General features: G+C 45.8%; 1 protein-coding gene across 2 annotated transcripts; it reads right to left on the bottom strand.

Annotated features, from left to right (window-relative positions):
- Positions 1-22,651, bottom strand: SNAPC3 (small nuclear RNA activating complex polypeptide 3). 2 transcript variants are annotated; one of them, XR_013391130.1, is made up of 10 exons: positions 22,339-22,651; positions 16,421-16,495; positions 12,846-12,930; positions 8,915-9,019; positions 8,228-8,377; positions 3,958-4,040; positions 3,073-3,237; positions 1,467-1,574; positions 504-627; positions 208-342 (listed from the first exon to the last, which is right to left on the bottom strand). XR_013391130.1 is itself a non-coding variant. In XM_028712555.2 (9 exons), the coding sequence occupies exons 1-9, from the start codon at positions 22,584-22,586 to the stop codon at positions 195-197; spliced, it is 1,167 nt and encodes a 388-aa protein (XP_028568388.2). In that variant the 5' UTR covers positions 22,587-22,648; the 3' UTR covers positions 1-194. The 2 variants fall into 2 exon arrangements, 1 of the variants encoding a protein (XP_028568388.2); XM_028712555.2 differs by lacking the exon at positions 504-627 and having other exon boundaries at positions 1-342; positions 22,339-22,648.
- Positions 22,652-23,992: the final 1,341 nt, after the last annotated feature.

Below are 23,992 nucleotides of genomic sequence, written 5' to 3'. Positions count from 1 at the left end.
TTTTGTAAACCAAAAAATCTTTAATTAAAAAATACGTTAAAAAAAGAACATGTACATTTTTCCAGCTTGCGTAGCAATTCTAATGGTAACCACTAGCTGAAAAGAAGAAGAGTTTTAAGTACAGCATTTGGCTGCTCCAGCAGCTACAGAAGCACATCATGCCGCTACCTGTTATCTTCCTTCTTGACAAAGCCTTAGTTAAAAATCCCTGGATCAACATAGGGATAAGCAAGGAACTCTCCTAGTTTTTTGCCCTCGGCATCGTAGTGCAGCATTCGGAAGCAGACGTCACAGAAGAAAGAGGGGTCTTCTGGAGCGAGGCTGTCATCGTTAGTCACCCATCTGTAGGTTCCAAGACAAAAAAAGGGTTAACAGGCAATCTGTAACACAAGCACAAAACCCAGGTTATTGCCACTCCCTGAAATTAAATTATGCCCCCAAAATTAATAAAGAGCTCCTGAACAGCTAACAGCTGAATTAAGGACAAGAAATGAAGGTAGTACCTTCTAGACGCGGGTGGCGCTGTGGGTTAAACCACAGAACCTAGGACTTGCCAATCAGAAGGTCGGCGGTTCAAATCCCCGCGACGGGGTGAGCTCCCGTTGCTCGGTCCCTGCTCCTGCCAACCTAGCAGTTCGAAAGCACGTCAAAGTGCAAGCAGATAAATAGGTACCGCTCTGGCGGGAAGGTAAACGGCATTTCCATGCACTGCTCTGGCTCGCCAGAAGCGGCTTAGTCATGCTGGCCACGTGACCCAGAAGTTGTACACCGGCTCCCTCGGCCAATAAAGCAAGATGGGCGCCGCAACCCCAGAGTCAGTCACAACTGGACCTAATGGTCAGGGGTCCCTTTACCTGGTACAATTGCAAAATTAATAAAAACTGAACCTGTTAAGCTTTTGCGCTAGTTATTCATGGCACTTGTAACTTAACTAGAAAACAGAGCTTTAGCTGATGCGGATTTCTCCTGCCTGATCAAGGAAGGTGGTGATTATAATGAGGGCTCTTAAATATCTAACTCAATAAACAAAAGCTTTAATTCCTTGATTGCCTGCAAATTTTGAAGCAGGGGTCCCAAAGGACTGAAGTGCCAGCCCCACTGACTTTGCCCACAACTCGTACCCCTTCCCACTAAGGTGCAGAATTTTCAGCCGCTGAATGTGGTAAATACGTAGCACTTTTTGTAACCTGCAGCTAGCTAGAGAGCGAGGCCACAGCTCCACACGTATAAAATGAAAAACCTGGCTATGTATGTATCCTATATTAGAGGCGCTAGTGCAAATAGTTATTTACTAGCCATAGTAAATAACTGCAAAAAAGAGAGATAATGGTTTGTTTTATTTGTTCTGGCACTATCAGAAGTCTGTAGCAGTTGTCAGCGGTATTAAATGAAATGAGCAAAACCTTTAAAGAGCGCCGTGATCGAAACTTTATGCCTGAAGGTGAAATGTACTTCCGACCACTTACCTTGCTGTGTACATCTTGCACACAAAACATTTCTTGGTCCAAAGCCAGTGTTTCTTGGTTAACAAGGGATAGAGGCTCCTATCTAGGCAGTCATCCCGGTGAATAAGCCTTGTACAGAGAAAGACTGTGTTAAGGGCCGCCTTAGAACACAAACACTCCATTGGTAACTATGTCTCCTCCCCATCTTCTATCTTAACATTTCTATGTTAAGAGAGTGGAGTGCTGACTGACTCCAGCTACAAAAGCTGAGGCTGTTGAACAGATTCTTGGGCTGGAGTATTGTTCACGGGAGGTCGACCCAGAGGCTACAGCTCTCTCACCGGTTTCCAAACAATCTAAAATCCTTCCTTGGAGGTTTGTAAGCAGAGGCTGTGTGGCCATCTGTCCAGGATGCTTTAGCTGAGATTCCTGCATTGCAGGGGGTTGGATTAGATGACCCTCGGGGTCCCTTCCAACTCTCCAATTCTATGATTCGATGAGGATATGCTGCAATATTTTGTTGCAGCTTCCATTACGTCTGTTCTGATGGCCCATGATGGATTAATAGCCCAATCCAGGCATAGGCAAACTCCGGCCCTCCAGGTGTTTGGGACTACAATTCCCATCATCCCTGACCACTGGTCCTGTTGATGGGAATTGTAGTCCCAAAGATCTGGAGGGTCAGAGTTTGCCTATGCCTGGCCCAATCTATGGATCGCCACTGGCACGCCACAGCAGCCTATACACCAGAATCTCTGCAACGCCAACAAACTGGAATACCTGTGTATGGGATAATTATTGCAGAAGATTATTGTGATTTCGAGGAGATAATGATCTGACACGGTCAACTCCTCCTGTCCATCTCTTCCTGGTTCTGTTTATCTATGTGTATTACATCCCTATCCTATCCTTTGTGAATGTCTTTGATAGATGCCTTTGATGTGTGGTCTGGTGGCAAATGGCTAAAAACATGCACTGACCAGTATGTGTGTTTGATGAAGGGCAGGGTGGCTCATCGCTGAGCCAGCATCTATAAAATACCTAGTTTTGAATATTTTAGTTGGGAGTCCGCGTGCAGGCTGTTGGCCACAGAGCTGTGCAAAAAAGAAGGCTGCCTGGGGAGGTCACTTCACCACATCTTCAGGACTTCCCCGTGGCAGACTGATGTGCTTGCTTAGTAATGTATACAGTGGTATCTCAGGTTAAGTACTTAATTCGTTCTGGAGGTCCGTTCTTAACCTGAAACTGTTCTTAACCTGAAGCACCACTTTAGCTAATGGGGCCTCCTGCTGCTGCCGCGCCGCCGCAGCACGATTTCTGTTCTCATCCTGAAGCAAAGTTCTTAACCCGAGGTACTATTTCTGGGTTAGCGGAGTCTGTAACCTGAAGCATCTGTAACCTGAAGCGTATGTAATCCGAGGTACCACTGTATACTGTTTGCTGTTTGGAATAAAATCTGTAATCTTCTCACCGCTTGCGTTTGTGTTTCTTCTGAATCTAATTTTAAAAGAACCACCTTGCATTTGGCAAGACATCATGGGACGGAGAAAGCAAGCTAAGGTTTTATTACGAAGGGAGTTCCTAGCTGAAAGTGTTTCAGAGGTCCTGGAAATGAACGGTGATTTACCTGATATCTGTGATGATGACAATGTGCTCACAGTCTCCTTGGTGGCAGTAAAGGTACGGGAAACCTATTTTGATGTTCAAGTCATTAAAAGTGAAGTCTTCCATTTTAGCGGCCTGAAGATTCTCATAGCCTCTTTCACGAGATTCTGCCCACTCAATGATAGTCCTGAAAATCAGGGTAAGCCAGTATTACTTCCGTTACATTAATGATACGATGCTGTCGGTGACAGAAACCATTTCTCTCAAGATACAAGGCAGGGCAAGTTCCCAGAATCCTTTCACATTCTAAATAAGCCCAAGACCATGAAAACTATGCACCGGTTAGGCAGAGGGGTATGTGCACACATTTATTAATAATGGCAGTTTTGTTGTCTTAGGGGCAGACTCTGTATGACAAACCGAAGGCCCTTTGGGTCCCATCTCACTCCAAGAGTCCACTAAATTTTCTCCACTGCAATATATTCTTGTGCTTTCAGAAACTTCTCAGGATGAATTCAGAGAGGCACTTGCAGATGTGCCTGGATCATTTTATAAATAATATCAGAGCCAGACACTGGGGAAGGGGACAACATTTTCAGGGGAGATTGGCGGACAGAAGAAGGCTGCTCTTTAATCCTTCTCCTGTCTGCTGACTGCTCCCTATAGATGTCCTCTTGTGGGGTTAGGAAAGGCAACCTCAAAGTAGGATGGGGCAGAAGGGATCCTACCAGGCAAGCGCCCCCATAGCTTCCTTTCCCAGGTCTGTTGCATCCTTGGTCAGGATGGCATCTAGTTCTGGCTTAGCGTTCCAACTCCTGGCATCTCCTCAAGCCAACAGGTCAGTCCTACAAAGGCATTCTGGGCCCTTGAGAATGGGATCTAACATATGAAAATGTAAATGCTCTACCTGCTTAAGTCCCTGCACTCGGGGTACCTTCTGTCGTCGTAAAAAACACCTTCAAAATAAAAGAAGGCAGACTTGTAAAGGTCCTGGGGGAAAGGGAGAAATACAAAGAGAGAAGAGGGGAAAGTATTAGCTCGGCAACCAGCTTACCTCAAATACCACATCCTTCCTTATGTCTCATCTATATTCTCAAATACCAGTTAAGCGCATCATCTTAACTGGGGGTGGGGAACCTGTGTTTCTCCTCAGGTTGTTGGATTCCAAGTCCTATCGGCCTCATCCAGCATCGCCCGTGGTCAGCAGGGATAGGAGCTGGGAGTACAACTATAATTGGAGAACCACAAGCTCCTCATTACAGCAACACCTTCTACAGCTCAAGTTGCAACCGCACAACTTTTCAAATATATTTTATGTGTTGTTTTATTAGGCCTTTTCTAACTGTTCATTAAAGGGACACCGGTGGTGCTGTGGGTTAAACCACAGAGCCTAGGACTTGCCGATCAGAAGGTTGGCGGTTCGAATCCCCGCGACGGAGTGAGCAACACCAAGAATATCCTTGCAGAGAAAGCAGCTACAAATTTAAAAAGGTGGTTCCGGAATCCCCAATTTGGAATTATATCATTATGCTTACCTACTTTCAAGTAGGTAACGTGGGTGGCGCTGTGGGTTAAACCACAGAGCCTAGGACTTGCTGATCAGAAGGTCGGTGGTTCGAATCCCCACGATGGGGTGAGCTCCCATTGCTCAGTCCCTGCTCCTGCCAACCTAGCAGTTTGAAAGCACGTCAAAGTGCAAGTAGATAAATAGGTACCACTGTGGCGGGAAGGTAAATGGCGTTTCCGTGTGCTGCTCTGGTTCGCCAGAAGCGTCTTAGTCATGCTGGCCACATGATCCGGAAGCTGTACACCGGCTCCCTCGGCCGGTAAAGCGAGATGAGCGCCGCAACCCCAGAGTCGGCCACGACTGGACCTAATGGTCCAGGGTCCCTTTACCTTTACCTAACTGTTCATTAAGATTATGCTGGCGTTGTTGGCGACTGCCCCACAATTATCTGCCTCCCCTTCCTCAGGAGAGCCACCAAAGGGCAAGGCTGAGAATCTCTGGCAACAAAGGATCCTGGAATGCTGTGTTCAAAATTAGCCAGGTGCCAGGCACATTTTGACCACTTGGCACCAAGTGAAGATGCCCGGGTGCCAGGATGGAGCCTGATATCTCCAGCATCTGGAGCTGCATGCCTGGGCAATCCTTGGATCCTGACCAAAATGGGTTTTTTCTGTGCAGCCTGAGAAGGAAGTTAAACTGTGGCTGAAATTCCCGACCTTACAAAAATCGGCTTTTACAATATCGCTGCTGAAACAGTCATACGGTAAAACGTAACGGGTGTGCCTGCGAAATTTTAAGGGAGCGGCTTATATTCAGGTATTGTCTTTCCCCCCCCCCCCTGAATTTTAAAGGTGCCGCTTATATTTGGGCCAATACGGTATATATGCAGACTGTCCCCGGATCAAGAGACTTTTCTTCTTTAAGTTCTCAAAGTTCTTAACCTAGCTCAAGGTAGTCCTCTGAACCAGCCAGGTGTTTAACTGAGACTTAATCGCAGTCAGTCTATCATTTGAAAAATAAAGCTTAACAGCCGTCTTGCCCCAAAATGGCAACTAGACCATCTGTTTGGCAACTGCAACCTTGGTTTAAGGAGCCATTTGGCAGCTGCAGTTCTGTAAGCACTGTACAAATATTTCACAATGTGGGTTACTAATAAGTAACTGTTATGTAAAGAGAACTGTACAAACAAGTGTTTCAGAGAGGCATTGTCCTTGCTACATCTGCAGCACTGAACTATCTTAGCTAACCCTTTTTTATACAACACTAAAGGAGTTCAATAAACTCTAAACATCATTTTCTGTTGTACAGTGGTACCTCAGGTTAAGTACATAATTCGTTCCGGAGGTCCGTACTTAACCTGAAGCTGTTCTTAACCTGAAGCACCACTTTAGCTAATGGGGCCTCCTGCTGCTGCCGTGCCGCCGGAGCACGATTTCTGTTCTTATCCTGAAGCAAAGTTCTTAACCTGAAGGACTATTTCTGGGTTAGTGGAGTCTGTAACCTGAGGTACCACTGTATTACTATTAATTTTTAATCTAATGACACCTTAGGTATTGAAGCTAATAAAAGTTCCAGTTCTTTATTCCAGTCCTCTTATAGTCTGCATATTGAACTTGAGTATTGCTAATAGATATCTATAAAAAGGAATTGCTGGATTTTTGTTTTTGAATGAGTTGCCCAATTACTCCAATATCTCAGGTATCTCAGAAGCTGAAAGGGCTGACGGCCCAAACACACTTGTTAGGAGATGTTGTAATTGAAGATATCACCACTGGGCTGCATTTGATAGATGATTTTTTTTTGACTTAAAATAGCAGAAGTATAACATTCATCTTCCCCATCTACCAGTTGGTCCAATGTCAATACACCTGCTTCTATCCAATTTTTCCATATCACCCTCTTTTTTGCAATTCTTAGTACGGGGTTTCCCCACAGAGTAAATTTAGCATGTGAAAATGGATCAAATTAGTTTTTAGTAGCCAATATATTCCATATTCTTCTAAGTGATTTAATTGTTTCCAGAGTCACCTGAAATTTCAAATATTTCGATCCTAGTATTGTCCAACCAACCAAAGGTGCCATGTATATATTCTAGGGTTGCCCACATCAGGAAATCAGGGCCAACTGTAGGATCCCAATATTTAGTACTTGACAGTAAGGTAAAGGGACCCCTGACCATTAGGTCCAGTCGTGGCCGACTCTGGGGTTGCAGCGCTCATCTCGCTTTATTGGCCGAGGGAGGCGGCATACAGCTTCCGGGTCATGTGGCCAGCATGACTAAGCCGCTTCTGGCGAACCAGAGCAGCGCACGGAAACGCCGTTTACCTTCCCGCCGGAGCGGTACCTACTTATCTACTTGCACTTTGACGTGCTTTCAAACTGCTAGGCTGGCAGGAGCAGGGACCGAGCAACGGGAGCTCACCCAATCACGGGGATTCGAACCGCCGACCTTCTGATCAGCAAGCCCTAGGCTCTGTGGTTTAACCCACAGCGCCACCAGCGTTACCTACTTGAAAGTAGGTAAGCATAATGATATAATTCCAAATTGGGGATTCCGAATCCACCTTCTTTAATTTGTAGCTGCTTTCTCTGCAAGGATATTCTTGGTGTTGCTGAGCCCCAAAGGCATTTCCTAAACCGTTCATGTGCTGTTCTTAGAATCATATCTCTGGTTTCAGTGCAGATATTTCCGCCAATTAAGGCCAAGAAGTACTGTGGCCGTGAAGAGGCGCACCCTGTCCCACCCCTGCCTTCCTGTTAAGCAAATTTTAACCTTTCTATCTGTTTACTAACTACTCATGAAGATTCTCTTGGTCTTTAGTCATGGTCGCAACACATAACACGCATGCTTTTTACATACGTCAGCACTGAAATACATACAGCACTTAGTGGTTCCACAGAGTTTCTTTGTGGTTCCAGCTATTCATCATAAAGCAGGCCTTTGTATAAGTAAAACTAGCTTCGTTGTCAAATTATTTTGGAATCAACACGGAAACCACACTGTTTCCAAAGCAATCAGTTTTCCATTCGCCATAACTATCAGCCTCCAAAGCCTGCAAAATCTTGCGGTGGCTAGAGAAACATTCAAACTAACCATTGAACATTCACGGTTCATACTGAAAGTCAACGCTCTAGAGCAAATTGTTCCCATTTTTCTCCCTCACATACAAAGGAGCTAGGATGAAGAAATCTGACGAGAGGAAGCCACAAATCATTGAAAACTTTGTGCCCTTTCCACCATGGCTGGCAGCAAATGAACACTCAGAAGGAAAGATTCAGTTCATCAGTCCTAACGCAAAGGATTGCCCACATATATGCTTGTTAAGATGGGGCTAAAATATTAGCAACTGCTAAAGGATTTCAGCTGATGTTTAGCCTTGCCAAATGTCATAGAACTGTAGAAGTAGTACAGTGGTACCTCGGGTTAAGTACTTTCAGAGGTCCGTTCTTAACCTGAAACTGTTCTTAACCTGAAGCACCACTTTAGCTAATGGGGCCTCCCGCTGCTGCCACGCTGCCGGAGCACGATTTCTGTTCTCATCCTGAAGCAAAGTTCTTAACCTGAAGCACTATTTCTGGATTAGCGGAGTCTGTAACCTGAAGCGTATGTAAGCTGAAGCATATGTAACCTGAGGTACCGCTGTACATAAGAAAATGGAAATTTTCCTACCTTACTGATATTTTCTGGGGCCTGATCAGGATGACTGCTGAACTCCCCGCCAATCTGAAAGTCACTGACGCAGGAAATGGAGTCTCTCAGCTCTGTAAGTTTCTGGCTGCCTAGAACCAACATGGTCTGATAGGGCTTGCGCAGCTTATGCTGTAAAGGACACAAAGAACGAAGATCAGCTAAAAATTGAGCATTTGTGGAGCTGTTGTTGCTACTGAATACCTAAGCGTGCAGCGGGCGTTAATGTTCCAGCCTAAGTAAAAAGAAATAAAGGGTGATCTCTAAAACTCGTGCAGCAAGGCACTTAGCCAAACCTTAGGCCAGGCATCCCCAATCTTTGGTCCTCCAGATGTTTTGGACTACAATTCCCATCATCCCTGACCGCTGGTCCTGTTAGCTAGGGATCATGGGAGTTGTAGGCCAAAACATCTGGAGGGCCACAGATTGGGGATGCCTGCCTTAGGCTTTAGACTGGGCTTTTACTGGCTAAGTACGTCCAGCTTATCTCTTCAAAACTAACTTATTTGACATATACTTTTACTTTAAGGAAACCAGGTAAACTCTTCCTTCTAACCAAAGCAACTCCACTTTCTTACAAGATGTGCTCCAAGAGGAGTTTGACTTGACTAGTGAATGATGTCAAGCCACCCAACAAAGACATGAAAATAAGTAAAAGAAGCCACCAACCTTCTGTAATATAACAGGGTAGAAAATATTCAGGGTTAAAAGCAGCTGTCCCTCCTTGACTGAGTTTTCTGGATCCTTTGGCCTCTTTCCAATTGCTTGGGACTCCTGGCAAGGCAAGTTGTTAGAATATAATTCTAAAACTTGCTGGATGCTTGCAAAGCAACTGAAGTTCAATATACACACATACAAGTTTATAATCACTGGGCACAATGCTAGTCATGTTTGGCATAGGCTCATTGAAGTCAACAGGCATAACTATCTTTGCTTCATTGATTTCAGTAGGTCTATTCTGAATATAACCTAATTGAGATACAACCCCGTTTACCTCGCTAGCTTTAGAACTGGCCCATCTTGTTTCAACAGAGTCCCCCTGAATTTTACTTACAACTATCTACAAAGAGAGGTGGAGTCAAAGCATCGGGATTAGGAGACATTTAGACTAGAAAGGGATTACCAGAAGGATGTTCCTAAGCCATGGCCAATGAATGAACACCCCTGTTGGAGCAAACTGAAGGACTATCTGGTCCAGTATCCCATGTCCCATCGTGGCCAACCAGATGTCTATGGGAAGCCCACAAGCAAGACACAAAGGCAATAGATATTCCACAGCAACGGCCTCCGACCCTGGAAGTATAAACAGCCATCATGGCTGGTAGTGAATTACAGCCTTATCCTACTAGATTCAGGTAGGTAGCTGTGTTGGTCTGACACAGTCGATGTAAATTAAAAAATTAAAAAATTGTCCAGTAGCACCTTAGAGACCAACTAAGTTTGTTCTGGGTATAAGCTTTCGTGTGGTATCCGAAGAAGTGTGCATGCAAGGTATCTGAAGAAGTGTGCATGCACACGAAAGCTTATACCCAGAACAAACTTAGTTGGTCTCTAAAGTGCTACTGACAATTTTTTAATTTGTTTATTTATTTCGAGCCTTATCCCCCGTGAATTTATCAAAGCGCCTTTGAAATCTGTCTCAGTTGGTGACCATTGCCACACTTTGTGGCAGCCAAGACAAGGTTCAGATGTGCTATGTGAAGAAGTTGTTCCTTAAATCATGCAAAGGATTGCATCGTTAGTGGCGTTAGCCAAAAGTCCACTCAATAATGGAGAGAGGGAGAGAGAGAGAACACGTAAAGGTAAAAAAAAAAGGTAAATGACCCGTGGACGGTTAAGTCCAGTCAAAGGCGACTCTGGGGTTGCAGCGCTCATCTCACTTTCAGGCCAATGGAGCTGGCATTTGTCCACAGACAGCTTTCCGGGTCATGTGGCCAGCAGGGCTAAACCACTTCTGACGCAACCGGACACCATGACGGAAACCAGAGCACACGGAAACGCTGTTTACCTGCCCACCACAGCGGTACCTATTTATCTACTTGTACTGGTGTGCTTTCGAACTGCTAGGTTGGCAGGAGCTGGGACAGAGAAATGGAAGCTCACCCCTTCACAGGGATTCAAACTGCCAACCTTCCCATCAGCAAGCCCAAGAGGCTCAGTGGTTTAGGCCACATAGTGAATTTATCAGCAAGGAAATGAACACATGAGCAATGTGCAAACAATGTCAGAATAGCAGACATACTACTGAGGCGCCAATGCTGCGCTTGATAAGATGATTTAAATGCAAGCCGAAGGGGCTCAGTCGTTTAGACCACAGCGTCCCTAGAGAGAACAAGTACAGTGGTACCTCGGGTTAAGTACTTAATTCGTTCCAGAGGTCCGTTCTTAACCTGAAACTGTTCTTAACCTGAAGCACCACTTTAGCTAATGGGGCCTCCTGCTGCTGCCGCGCTGCCGGAGCACGATTTCTGTTCTCATCCTGAAGCAAAGTTCTTAACCTGAAGCACTATTTCTGGGTTAGCGGAGTCTGTAACCTGAAGCGTATGTAACCTGAAGCATATGTAACCTGAGCAGTACAACCGTATGCAGGTCTAATCAAAAGCAAGCCCCACTGGCTTAAATGGGGCTTTCTCCAAGGCAAGTGTGTTGAAGACTGCAGCCGTCGTGTCTACTAAACTGCATCGGGGTGCAGGGAAGGCATGCGGTATTTCTACTAAGCTTGACTAACCTGAACACTAACAGGCACACATGCCAGTGAAATAATTCTGATGCAAAGAGTTGTGGATCGCAGTACACAATAAAAGGCATAAATATAAATGCCTTATCGGGAGTTTTGCAGGTTTTAAACATTGTAAGCATTTTTCCATTTTAAAGGCATTATTTGCAAAAACAGCATTCGGCGGGATTTTTCCACTAAGGCTGTTGTACCTGTTAAGTTGATAGTCTAGTCCAAAGCACTCCAGTTTATTGCATTTGCCAGTTTGCCACATTATATTAACTGTTTTATTTTAGTATTAGTATATGGAATTAGGGACGCGGGTGTCGCTGTGGGTTAAACCACAGAACCTAGGACTTGCTGATCAGAAGGTTGGCGGTTCGAATCCCCGCAACGGGGTGAGCTCCTGTTGCTGGGTCCCTTCTCCTGCCAACCTAGCAGTTTGAAAGCACGTCAAAGTGCAAGTAGAAAGATAGGTACCGCTCCGGCAGAAAGGTAAACGGCGTTTCCGTGCGCTGCTCTGGTTCACCAGAAGCGGCTTAGTCATGCTGGCCACATGACCCGGAAGCTGTACGCTGGCTCCCTTGGCCAATAAAGCGAGTCACGACTGGACTTAATGGTAAGGGTTCCCTTTACCTTTTATATGGAATTAGAAATTCTTTTTCTATAAATGATCAAACTCTGGCTCTGCTTTTTTTTTTTTTTTTAAGCACTTGCAATGGTTTCTTTGCTAGTAACCGGTACAATACTATCAACTCCCTTCTTTCCAAACAGTATATATTGAAAAACAAACCTATTACTTCACCCACAAATCTGCACAAATTATTACAACACCATCGCCCTAAACGAGGCAGAATGAAGCAATATCAAGAAGAGTACATTCCCATCATCTTCAAATTGCAGAAGGCTCAGCCCATGAAAGAATGGAGAAATTTGCTAACAGGAGAGGCAGAACTCAAGCGATACTGGGAATATCTCTAATCTGACGTGGCAATCAACCCGGATAGATAAGGCATAGGGAGTGGCAATCCATGCTTTCCATCATTATCCAAAGTGCCGTCCTGACCATTACATAGCAGAAATTTCATTCTTGGCTAAGTCAAATTTAAAAAATGCAAAAAAATAATGGAGGGCAGGCTTTGTTTTTTGTGTCAGTTCTACCAAAGACATGGTAAGAGAAAAGAAAAAACCTGGTTAGCCACCCCGTGTAGGATGAATGACCTCTGTTAGGACCAAACTCTGCAACCACTGGCCTTGAGGTCCATTTTCAGCGCTAATAATAATAATAATAATAATAATAATGGTTGTTGTTGTTGTTATTTATACCCCGCCCACCACTCTGGGCAGCCTCCAACCGAATACCTCTGGTTACGTACTTAATTCGTTCTGGAGGTCCGTTCTTAACCTGAAACTGTTCTTAACCTGAAGCACCACTTTAGCTAATGGGGCCTCCCGCTGCTGCCGCACCGTCGTCATGCAATTTCTGTTCTCAACCTGAAGCAAAGTTCTTAACCCGAGGTCCTATTTCTGGGTTAGCAGAGTCTGTAACCTGAAGCATATGTAACCCGAGGTACCACTGTATTAAAAACACAATACAGTGGTACTTCAGGTTGCATATGCTTCAGGTTACAGGCGCTTCAGTACTTACGCTTCAGTACTCCTGGGTACTTAACCCGAGGTCCCACTGTACAGCATCAAACATTAAAAAACTTCCCTAAACAGCCCCACAATCCATGCAGCCCCACAGGTGTAGCAAGTGTTTCCAACATCCACACAGCCTGAAAAGAGACCTTCACTTATGATATGTCGCCATTATTCTACATGAGTTTGTCCAGTCGGCTTGAGTGTGTTGGCTGGGTGATGGCGAGGTGAGAGAAGCCTTACCATCTCGTAAATAAACGTTTCCTGTCTGCATGCCCGATCGACAGTGATCGTCTCTTTTCGCCTGGTCAGAGCCTTCTGTCTAATCCTATGGAACAAGGGAAGAAAAGGGTGACGGGGAATGACGTATTGGAGTTGTATCTTCCTGGCAGCAGATGACAGAAACTTCAGGCACCTACTGAATACCTTTTTATATATTCCAGCAGGCATTTTTAATTGAAATCTGAGTTTTTTGCCTTTTTCTGTATTGCCTTTCTTGTATGCCACTTATGGGACAACTGTAGTTAATCCCACCCGGCAGAAGAAGCCGCCATTTGGTCATTAAATAAAGTTGAGTGTTTCTCAACAGTTAGGAACTGAGACAAACCACTCAGCACCCCCAAGCAAGGCTTTGACATCCTCTGTCCCAAACAGGAGCCTGCAAATTGCTGGCTGGCGTTTCAAAGCGTTCTCCGAAAGCGACTGTCGTCAGGGAATTAGAATAAAAACCAAATAACCAGAAAGTCTCTATAAGCACCCACAACTCCTTGAGCACAGCTAACTAGGCGCCGCAGATCCCTGCCCAGATATGTCATTAAACTGGTTCAGAGTGGATGGCCAGCATATCTAAGTTATCTGTTGTTGTGTACTTCCTTAGCAAAGTTAATGAAGCATTCTAAACAGGAACAGGAACTCCTGATAATATGAAAGCTCTGTGCGCCTGGTTACTCGGCGCAACATCAGCCCGGACTAGAGGATTTAGGGGGGCAAGGAGATGTCGCTGCAATTCATAGAAGTCCGTTCTCTCTCACTAGACAACATCTCTTCTTCACTATCTGAGCAAAGTTGTCTCCCATGAGATGTTGGAGGAACTCAGGTCCTGGGTGACTTTGACATCCACGCTGAGGACATCTGAGGAGACTAGCCTCCAACTGTCTAGGACCACAACTTCCAGGCCAATTGTCAGGAATAACGGAAGTTGCAGCCCAAAGCACGAGGGCTCCAAACTGGGAGAAAGCAGAGCATGAGCAAGCACATGTGGTGACAAGCAGTCACAGTTCTGATATGATGTTCAGTTCCTGAACTTCAAACGCACCCACAGCCATAACTACAGATTGACATAATTACCATAAAAGGGCAATTTTCTGCAAATTTTATTTCTGTGCTTTTCAAATGGGCAGCACAGGGTGTCACACGTTCCGTAACCTGAATGGCCTAGTTTATCTTGATGTTACGTGATGTACTCAACTTCACATTTTCACTTCCTGAAATGCACAGTGCTCAAAACGTCCCATTTTTAAGATGAGACCCAAAGGGATGGGACAGAATGTGAACTTTGCAAGAGGATCCCAAATTGATTGGATTTGCTTCTAGATAGATGGACCTAAAAGAGAGGTATTCAAGTCAATTTTATCGTAACGCTACTGATATACACACGGCAATCATTTTGCGTGTGTCCAGTTGATGCACGACTGCCAACGCACGGATCATTTTGGACCCAGAAGAGGGCAGAACAGGCTTATGCACACTCCGGTGGGACACCCAGGGGCCAGGAACGGGACCCCCGCAAAATGGCTGCCTCCTGTATTTTATAGAGGGGAAATTGGCTAACAACACTTTTCAAAGTGCATTTACTTGGCCCTGAACCTCAGGCCAACTGCAGCATTTTGTGAATCCTATAAAATGCTGTTAACCGTTTAGATTAATTTTTTTAATCTGTTTCGTTAATAGTGTTTTATAGGCAGTTGTTATTTTGCTGACGATTTGTAATTGTTCTACAGATGATTTGTTACTGTTTTACTGACGATTTGTTAATTATTCCATAGGATTTAAGCCGCATTTTCGATGTTGTCAGATGTCCTATTATGTTTTTGTTAATTGTTTGTTTCTGTGGCTTTGCGATTCATGCAAATGAAGAGCAGCATACAGATATAATAAATTGAATCAAACTTCAAGGACTGTGTTTCAACGCGTTCCAAACTCTTTATGAGGACATGCAAGGCTTACATAAGCCCATCAAAAGCACGGATTAGAAAATGCCTCCATCGCTCCTCCTCTCCATCAACTCCAGGGCTGACATATCTTGAAGAGCAAAAAAGAGGTCAGCCCGAGACGCTGCCAGCGTGAGCTGGGGCACGCCTCTTTCCTTGGCTCGGGCTGGCAGCAGCGACAGCATGCAGAGCTGCCCGAGTCCAACCAACCAACCAATAAATAAATAAATACCCCCCCCCCCAAATCCCGGACATTCCCTTTAAAATGTAAGAATCCACCCAGATGGGCCTGTTTGCCCTGCCCCCCCCCCCCGCAAACAGAACATGCAGGAATGTGGCAGCTAGACTGGCGACTGGGAGCGGCTGCCAAGACCACATAACACCAGTCCTGAAAGACTTCCATTGGCTCCCAGTACGTTTCTGAGCACAATTCAAAGTGTTGGTGCTGACCTTGAAAGGCCTAAACGGCCTCAGTCCCAATATACCTGAAGGAGAATGTTCCACCCGCATCGTCAAGCCTGGACACTGAGGTCCAGCTCCGAGGTGGTTCCTTCACTGAGAGAAGTGAGGTTACAGGGAACCAGGCAAAGGGCCTTCTCGGTAGTGGCGCCTGCCTGTGGAACACTCTCCCACCAGATGTCAAGGAAATAAACAACTATCCGACTTTTAGAAGACATCTGAAGGCAGCCCTGTACAGGGAAGTTTTTAATGTTTGATGTTGTATCGTGTTGGAAGCCGCCCAGAGTGGCTGGGAAAACCCAGCCAGATGGGCAGGGTACAAATAATAAATTATTATTAACGATAATATTTACCGGACGTATGGCAACCCTAATCAACTCAGAGCTGCGCAACATCCAGCACGTGTTTTCTTTGGAGAGCACTAGCCTTGTGCAAAAGTGCCAAGGGAGGAATTTAGGGAGGACAAACTGAGAAAGGAGAGCTACCAAGGAATGGGAAGGGAGAAGAAAAACAGGGTGAACAAGGACAACAGGGAGTGCAAAAGGAGGTGTGGGCGAGGAAAAGGAAAGAGAGAGAGAGAGAGGAAAAAGAGGGCGTTCTACTTTTAGGAGATGTGGGGATCCTTTGGCCTCCCCAATATTGCTGAGCTGCCATTCTCGCCATCCCTTGCCATCGGCCATGTTTGCTGCAGCTGATGGGACTTGGTATTTCAGCAACACCTGGAGGTCCAGAATTTCCCCACACCTGCACCAGAGGGTGGAAAAGAGAAAAAGGAGGTTCCATGGGATGCAGAGGGATCTGGGGGTGGGGAACGAGAAAAAGGGGAGCGACAGATGGAATGATGTAGTAAAGAAATAATAATCATTACACGGGAGAAGGGGAAAAGAGGGGATTTGAGAAAAGGGACTCCAAAGACACGCAGACATGAAAAGAGAAGCAGGTAACAGATATCTAGGTACACCACCTGTTGTGGTGTAAAGAAATGTATCCTTTTTTCCCTACAAATTTTAAAACATTCCTATTCACACACACAGTTAAAAGCCACCATAGCATCTTCTCCAGACATTTGCTAAAAGAACGCCCTAAACAAAACTTAGTATAGTTACCAGAATTTTTCAGGATTGTGACAGTAATAAAATTCAGTATTACCTAAGAGTTATTAAGCTGGTGTCTTCAGGTATAACTTCTGTGTCTTCTTTCCCAGAACTCTTTAGTGCATCAATTCTAGAAGAGAAACAGAAAAATAAAAATCCCAGGTCTATTTCCATATAAAAAGTCATCATGTAAAAAGCACAGGAAAAGCTAGTCTTCAAGAAATAACTATTTGTGGGCTAGGATGGGAGTAAACACAGACAACTGCAAACAAAATGTTTTCAGGGCCAGGTGTTTGATTCTTGTCTCTACTGCAGACTTTGTATCTTGCAAATAGACATTTTATACGGGCTACAAGCAGAACTACAGCGTAGTTATCACTAAGAGCCAACAAGGAGGTTTTTAACATAATAGTAAGATAATGGGGACGCGGGTGGCGCTGTGGGTAAAAGCCTCAGCGCCTAGGGCTTGCCGATCGAAAGGTCGGCGGTTCGAATCCCCGCGGCGGGGTGCGCTGCCGTTGTTCGGTCCCAGCGCCTGCCAACCTAGCAGTTCGAAAGCACTCCTGGGTGCAAGTAGATAAATAGGGACCGCTTACTAGCGGGAAGGTAAACGGCGTTTCCGTGTGCGGCTCTGGCTCGCCAGAGCAGCGATGTCACGCTGGCCACGTGACCCGGAAGTGTCTCCGGACAGCGCTGGCCCCCGGCTTCTTGAGTGAGATGGGCGCACAACCCTAGAGTCTGTCAAGACTGGCCCGTACGGGCAGGGGTACCTTTACCTTTACCTTTTAAGATAATGCGGATGGCGCTGTGGTCTAAATCACAGAGCCTAGGGCTTGCTGATCAGAAGGTCAGCGGTTCGAATCCGGACGGGGTGAGCTCCCATTGCTCGGTCCCTGCTCCTGCCAACCTAGCAGTTCGAAAGCACGTCAAAGTGCAAGTAGATAAATAGGTACCGCTCCGGCGGGAAGGTAAATAGCGTTTCCATGCGCTGCTCTGGTTCACCAGAAGCAATTTAGTCATGCTGGCCACATGACCCAGAAGCTGTCTGCGGACAAACACCGGCTCCCTCGGCCATTAAAGCGAGATGAGCGCCGCAACTCCAGTCGTCCACGACTGGACTTAACGGTTAGGGGTCCCTTTACCTTTACCTTTAAGATAACTGAAGTTAGAAAATTAGCATGCAAGGGGAAATTATTTTTACTTAACCCAACTCTGAAAAGCTAGCTTTCAACATGCAGAGTTGAGTCTGTTTGATTCCCCTCCCCTCAAAGAGCAGTCAATAATGAGTCCCATCAACAATCTGAAATAGCAGAGTTCAGAAATAGACTCAGGACTCAGCTACAGTGGTCAAAAAACAGTGTTTTGAATGTGTTATAAATATGAAACATCAGATGGTGGTGGAGAGTAAAAAAAATAATTCTATTAAGTTTTCCGTAGCATTTCCCACCTCTCTTTTGTTATAATGATTTAATTTCTGACTTATTTATAGTGTGTGGTTTTTCCCCTGTGTGTATATCCACCCTCTGTATAGACCAGGGGTCAGCAAACTTTTTCAGCAGGGGGCCGGTCCACTGTCCCTCAGACCTTGTGGGGGGCCGGACTATATTTTGAAGGGGGGGGGGAATGAATGAATTCTTATGCCACACAAATAACCCAGAGATGCATTTTAAATAAAAGGACACATTCTACTCATGTAAAAACACACTGATTCCCGGACCATCCGCGGGCCGGATTGAGAAGGCGATTGGGCCGCATCCGGCCCCTGGGCCTTAGTTTGCCTACTCATGGTATAGACACTACAGGAGCCAACTGGCTGCAACTACTATAGCCTTCACCAACCTACTAGTCTCTAAATGATTTAGACTACAACTCCAATGAGCCCCAGGAAGCACATTCTGGAGGCCCCCAGGTCAGTGAAGGCTGTTTGGCTAGTACAGTGGTACCTCAGGTTACATACGTTTCAGGTTACATATGCTTCAGGTTACAGACTCCGCTAACCCAGAAATAGTACCTCGGGTTAAGAACTTTGCTTCAGGATGAGAATAGAAATCGTGCAGCAGCAGCGGGAGGCCCCATTAGCTAAAGTGGTGCTCCAGGTTAAGAACAGTTTCAGGTTAAGAACAGACCTCCGGAACGAATTAAGTACGTAACCAGAGATACCACTGTACAGTGTTCCCGCTTGGCATTACAGTGCTTGCCATTCCAAAGAGGGGAAATGTTCTTGCCGCGTCATGCCCCTCGCATAATCTGGATGTTTGGAAAGACGGGAGACATACTCACACCCCCTGCACAAAGCTGGTGGGCCCAACATGCTAGTAAGATGCTGACCATCTTCCATGCAGGAAAAAGCATAGGCAGGCATCAAAACCCTAAAATTTAGCACCGTTTTGTGATGCATTCCTAGAAACAAGAGAAGATCGGTCTAGGGGGTAAGGGTAAAGTATGTTATGATCGGACCGAGAGGAGCAACGAAGAGCTTTTTCTAAGAAAAGTGGTGTTTTTGTAAGATGTCCTTCTTGCATAAGTGTACAATCCATGACGGATCTGCTGAAATAATATAACAATGTGTTTCATTCGCTGGAGAGGACATTCGTATTGGAGTAACCCTTTATTAGAATCTCCTTCGTGACTGGAAACAAATGCTGGATTGGTGAAGCAGCTATGATTTTGCACCAGTGGGAATGAATGAATGGGAATGAAAGCTTGCAACCGGCACTGTGTCTAGATTTGGGGAGCCCTTCGGTCCAGATGCCCTCTTCCCTTTTGCCACTGCCCATTCACTCGCTTCTCCTTCTGGACCCAATGTGCATCTGCTTCTCACGAGCAGAGCACAAGCTACGAGAAGGCTCCCACTGTGCTTTCTCCTTGCTTGTTTACAGGGGCATAGCATGGGTTGCTGGTGCCCCAGGGCGGGGCATGTGTTGTGCTCCTCCTGGTGGACTGGGCAGCAGTCAGTCCCTTCGCTGGCCAGCATCTAACCAAGTGAGCCTCTCCTTGCAAACCAGCCCCAAACCCAGGAGCAGAGAGAAGGCAGAGAAACTCAAAGCCAAGCACGCCACTGTGTCGTCTGGCCCTCCCGTTCTTGCAGCGAGGTCCACATGGCTCCACCACTGCTTGTTTACTCAAGGAGGAAAGTGCAGGTTGAAGGGACATAAGAGAGACGGGGCCTAGTAACCCCTAAGGAGCGGTAGGAGCTGCCCACTGGACCATGGGCCCAATGATGCCAACCCTGGACCTCAACCCAAACTTGGGTATTATGTGCAAAAATAATCTCTCTTCTTTTTTGGGGTGTGTGGGTGAACTTCAAAAGGCCTGGGTAGAGAGTAGGCGCTAATAACTTTGTAATGCAGCAAGTCCACCACTCGTTGCACGGGCCAGAGGTATGGATCGGGCAGTTTTAGATTTCCCGCCCCAAATCACCCCTTCCCTGCCTGGGTTGCTGTAACAGGCAGCTAACTGCTCCCTCCAACCTCCTCTCCGTTCAAATTCAGCTGCGGGGAGCAGAACTGTTCTCCTTGAAGGAGCTGTGTTGAGGTTTTAAAGGGAGAAAAGCAATGACAAACCTCTGGAAGAATGGCAGACGAAGGTGATTGACTATATGGGACTGGCAGAGATGACCGGCAGAATCCGCGACCAGGGGAAAGAGACAGTGGAAGAAGACTGGAAGAAATTTAAAATATATCTTAAAAATTGTTGTAAAATTGAGGAGTGTTGAGATGTTAAGGAACTAAGAAATAGAGAACTGCAGCTGTAATCAATAAGTTAAAGAAAAAAGAATTTAATGAAAGTGAACTCAATAATTAGTTAATTGGAGGAGTTGCTGAAGAAATGTGAAACAAGGATGCAGAAAAGGGGAGGTATGGGGAAGTCCGGGAAGTAAGGTGTATGAAAAAAAGGTTACGAAATTATACATGTTTATATGTTTGTATGTTTGTGTATTGTGTATTGTTTGTGTTTATTTTGTGTTTGGAAAACCAATAAAAATTTATTTAAAAAAAAAAAAGAAAAGCAATGACAAACCTAGACAGCATCTTAAAAATCAGAGACATCACCTTGCTGACAAAGGTCCGTATACTTAAAGCTATGGTTTTCCCAGTAGTGATGTATGGAAGTGAGAGCTTGAATTGATGGTTTTGAATTATGGTGCTGGAGGAGACTCTTGAGAGTTCCATGGACTGCAAGAAGATCAAACTTATCCATTCTGAAGGAAATCAGCCCTGAGTGTTCACTGGAAGGACAGATCGTGAAGCTGAGGCTCCAAGACTTTGGCCACCTCATGAGAAGAGAAGACTCCCTGGAAAAGACCCTGATGTTGGGAAAGATGGAGGGCAGAAGGAGAAGGGGACGACAGAGGACGAGATGGTTGGACAGTGTTCTCGAAGCTACTAACATGAGCTTGACCAAACTGTGGGAGGCAGTGGAAGACAGGAGTGCCTGGCGTGCTCTGGTCCATGGGGTCATGGAAAGTCAGACATGACTAAACAACAACAATGAAATAAAACCCACAGTAAAAGAAAGACAGAGAGCAGAAGCTCTTGTTGCTAAGGATAAGGGGAGATCACTCACTGCCTAGTCACAACAACAGCCAAGGCCACCAGACCGCCATTCATTTGGACAGCTCCATGGCAACCAGACATTCAGCCTATCTGCAGCCTCTCTAGCCTTTTGCATTCCATATCTCCATGGGCCGGAGCCTTGATTCTGGCTTTAGGCTTGCAATTAGGGTTGCCACCTGTCCTGTATAATACAGGATTATCCCGTATTTCAGTGCAAAATGCTAAGTACTGTAGCATTGGTACAGTTTTGTCCTGTATTTCAGGTTCTCTCTCTCTCTCTCTCTCTGCGCGTGTGTGTGCCAAGTTAGGGATCATCTCCAAACGCATGTGTCGGAAAGGGCGTGCGCAAGGCCATGTGTTTAAGCTCTGGGTTGTCAAGCACAGGCAAAGTTGCACATTCGTGTGTGTGTGTAAAAGAGAGACAATTTCCAGAGGGGCCACAAAGGGTATCGAAGGGGAACTGGAAATGCTTGTAGAATATATGAAGAATCACTGTAAAACGTTAGCAGGGTAGAGTAAATTCAGAAGTATAAATCCTGCCGAGATAAAGCGAGAGAGAGAGAGGTTATGGAAGGACTAGAATATGCAGCAGCAATGGTTGGGGGGGGGGGGAGGAAGGCAATGCTTAATGTATTGTTTTTATGAATGTAAAGTAACTGTAATGGTGAAAACCATTAATAAAATTTTAAAGATTGCAAAGAGGCCATCCTGTTAGGCTGCAATAGATTGCAATGGATTGCTTTGATGTCACGGGGGGGGGGGGTTTGCCCCCCAACCACCCTGCACTTTGCCAGAACCAAGGTGGCAACCCTTGCTGCAATCCTGTTTTGGAAAGCCAGCAAGACTTCTCTCTGCAAGAGGGTTCAGCGTGGTTTGGGAAGGCTGTGCGCACCAGGGCCGGATTGAGGTTTGGTGAGGCCCTAAGCTCCTGAAGGTAATGGGGCCCTTTATATGTCCAGCTGTCCTTTGTCAATAACAAATTGACCCTGTTTTTGGTGTTGGATATATGCTATATGGTAATTTATGGACCTAACAGGTATCTCAAACCATTTGGACATGCAGAATATAGGCACCCTATATATAGAAATGAGCAAACCAGGGGTAATTTAGGGAGCAGGCTAGCAGGTGGGGCCCATGACTTACATCATAGGAGCCTACATAACACAAAACACTCTTGCCGTATGTAGGTTTTATTTTATTTGCTTTTTCTCTTATATTTTGGAAGTGTACATCCAGTTTTCCCCCCCTTGAATTTTTTTGGGGCCCTCCCTTAGCTATAGCTTGTTTAGCTTATACGTAAACCCGGCACTGGTGCGCGCCCTAGAGTCCTGCCATCTCCATTCGGGGTGAAGGGCGGTCCGAGGAACTTTGCAGCCCAGCTGTTCGGGGGCCGGAGCTCCGGACCCGGGCGTCCCACCTGCACACGGCCCTCAGCTCGGCCGCGATCTCCGGCGTGCAGCCCAGCTCTTGCACCAGCGCGGCATCGTCCTCGTCTGCGGGCGCCTCGGGCTGCAGGGAGAGCTCCGCCTCGCGCAGCCGCTCCTTCCAGAGATCCCCGAAGGTTCCCACGTGCAAAAGACGCGTGTTCAGCTCCGGCGTCTCGTACTCGGGGATGTCGCTCCTCCGGGAAGCGGATCCGTTGCTGCTGCTGCTGCATCCAGCCATCTTTGCAGCGGCAAGCCGGGGATGGAGAGAGAGAGAGAAAGGCCCGGGGAATTAAAAACATAAATAACGTCGTAAAGCAAGAGCGCGGTGGCTTGTGGGATTTGTAGTTTCCGATTCTTCCAGCGCCTCAAAAAAAATAAAAATGCATGCGCGGATGTTGTCTGCTTTTGCACGACTCTCGCTTGCTTTTGCAGTGAATTGCAAAGGCAGCCAGCTCGCCGAGATCGCATTCCTGCCATAAGGAAATCAGAAATGTGTTTTAGTGTAAGCGTAAAGGCGCACCCAGATTCCAGTGCGCACATTTACGGTTTTGAACTAGGGGAGGCTGGGTGTTTTCTTCCAGGAGGTGGGGAGCTTGTAATCGTTTGTTTTATTCTAATTTGTTTTCTGTTTTATATCCATTTAAGCCGTCCTGATTGCCCTAGGGCTATGAGAGCCATAGACATATTTTATAAATAATAATTGGAAAACACAAGCATCCATTAATCCATGAATCACACTTTGAGGAAACGGTTGTTTCATTCTGTGCATCAAAGGGGTAAAAAGGTAAAGACCATTAGGTCCAGTCGTGGACGACTCTGAGGTTGCGACGCTCATCTCGCTTTATTGTCTGAGGGAGCCAGCGTACATCTTCCGGGTCATGTGGCCAGCATGACTAAGCCGCTTCTGGCAAACCAGAGCTGCGCACAGAAACGCCGTTTACCTTCCTGTCACAGCAGTACCTATTTATCTAATTGCACTTTGACGTGCTTTCGAACTGCTAGGTTGGCAGGAGCTGGGACTGAGCAACGGGAACTCACCCCATGGCGGGGATTCGAACCGCCAACCTTCTGATTGGCAAGCCCTAGGCTCTGTGGTTTAACCCACAGCGCCACCCGCGTCCCATCAAAGGGGTAGTATCCTTTTTAACCAAATCAGAACATAAGAGCTTCTTCCTTTGCTCTTGAAATCTGAAAACTAAATTAAATGGAATATTTTTGTTCACTTTTTTTTTTGTTAAACATGTTTACAGGTTTGAACAATTGAGTTTTTTGTTCCTAATACCACTTCATATTTATTTCACACTGCTTCACTGTGTGGGATGTTCTCAGAATTCTCTACGGATGAAACTCATTTCTTTGCTTGCTTATTTGGATTTGGGATTGTGCTGTTAATATATACTGTATTTTTCGCTCTATAAGACGAACCATACCACAAGACGCACCTAGTTTTTGGAGGAGGAAAACAAGAAAAAAAATAATCTGAATCTCAGAAGCCAGAACAGCAAGAGGGATCGCTGCGCAGTGAAAGCAGCAATCCCTCTTGCTGTTCTGGCTTCTGGGATAGCTGCACAGCCTGCATTCGCTCCATAAGACGCACACACACATTTCCCCTTACTTTTTAGGAGGGAAAAAGTGAGTCTTATA

The sequence above is a fragment of the Podarcis muralis genome, chromosome 17, assembly GCF_964188315.1.
Source record: "Podarcis muralis chromosome 17, rPodMur119.hap1.1, whole genome shotgun sequence".
NCBI lineage: Eukaryota > Metazoa > Chordata > Lepidosauria > Squamata > Lacertidae > Podarcis > Podarcis muralis.
The sequence above is the reverse complement of the archived record's forward strand: the minus strand, read 5'-3'. Positions and strand labels throughout refer to the sequence as shown.

What these genes read in the sequence shown, in the direction of transcription:
- SNAPC3 (XM_028712555.2), bottom strand. Translation starts at nt 22,586, where the DNA reads ATGGCTGGATGCAGCAGCAGCAGCAACGGATCCGCTTCCCGGAGGAGC. An exon ending in AAACGTTTATTTACGAGATG is followed by an intron (nt 9,020 to 12,845) that starts GTAAGGCTTCTC and finishes TTGCCTTGCCAG; the next exon opens with GAGTCCCAAGCAATTGGAAA. An exon ending in GAGTGCAGGGACTTAAGCAG is followed by an intron (nt 3,238 to 3,957) that starts GTAGAGCATTTA and finishes CCTGATTTTCAG; the next exon opens with GACTATCATTGAGTGGGCAG.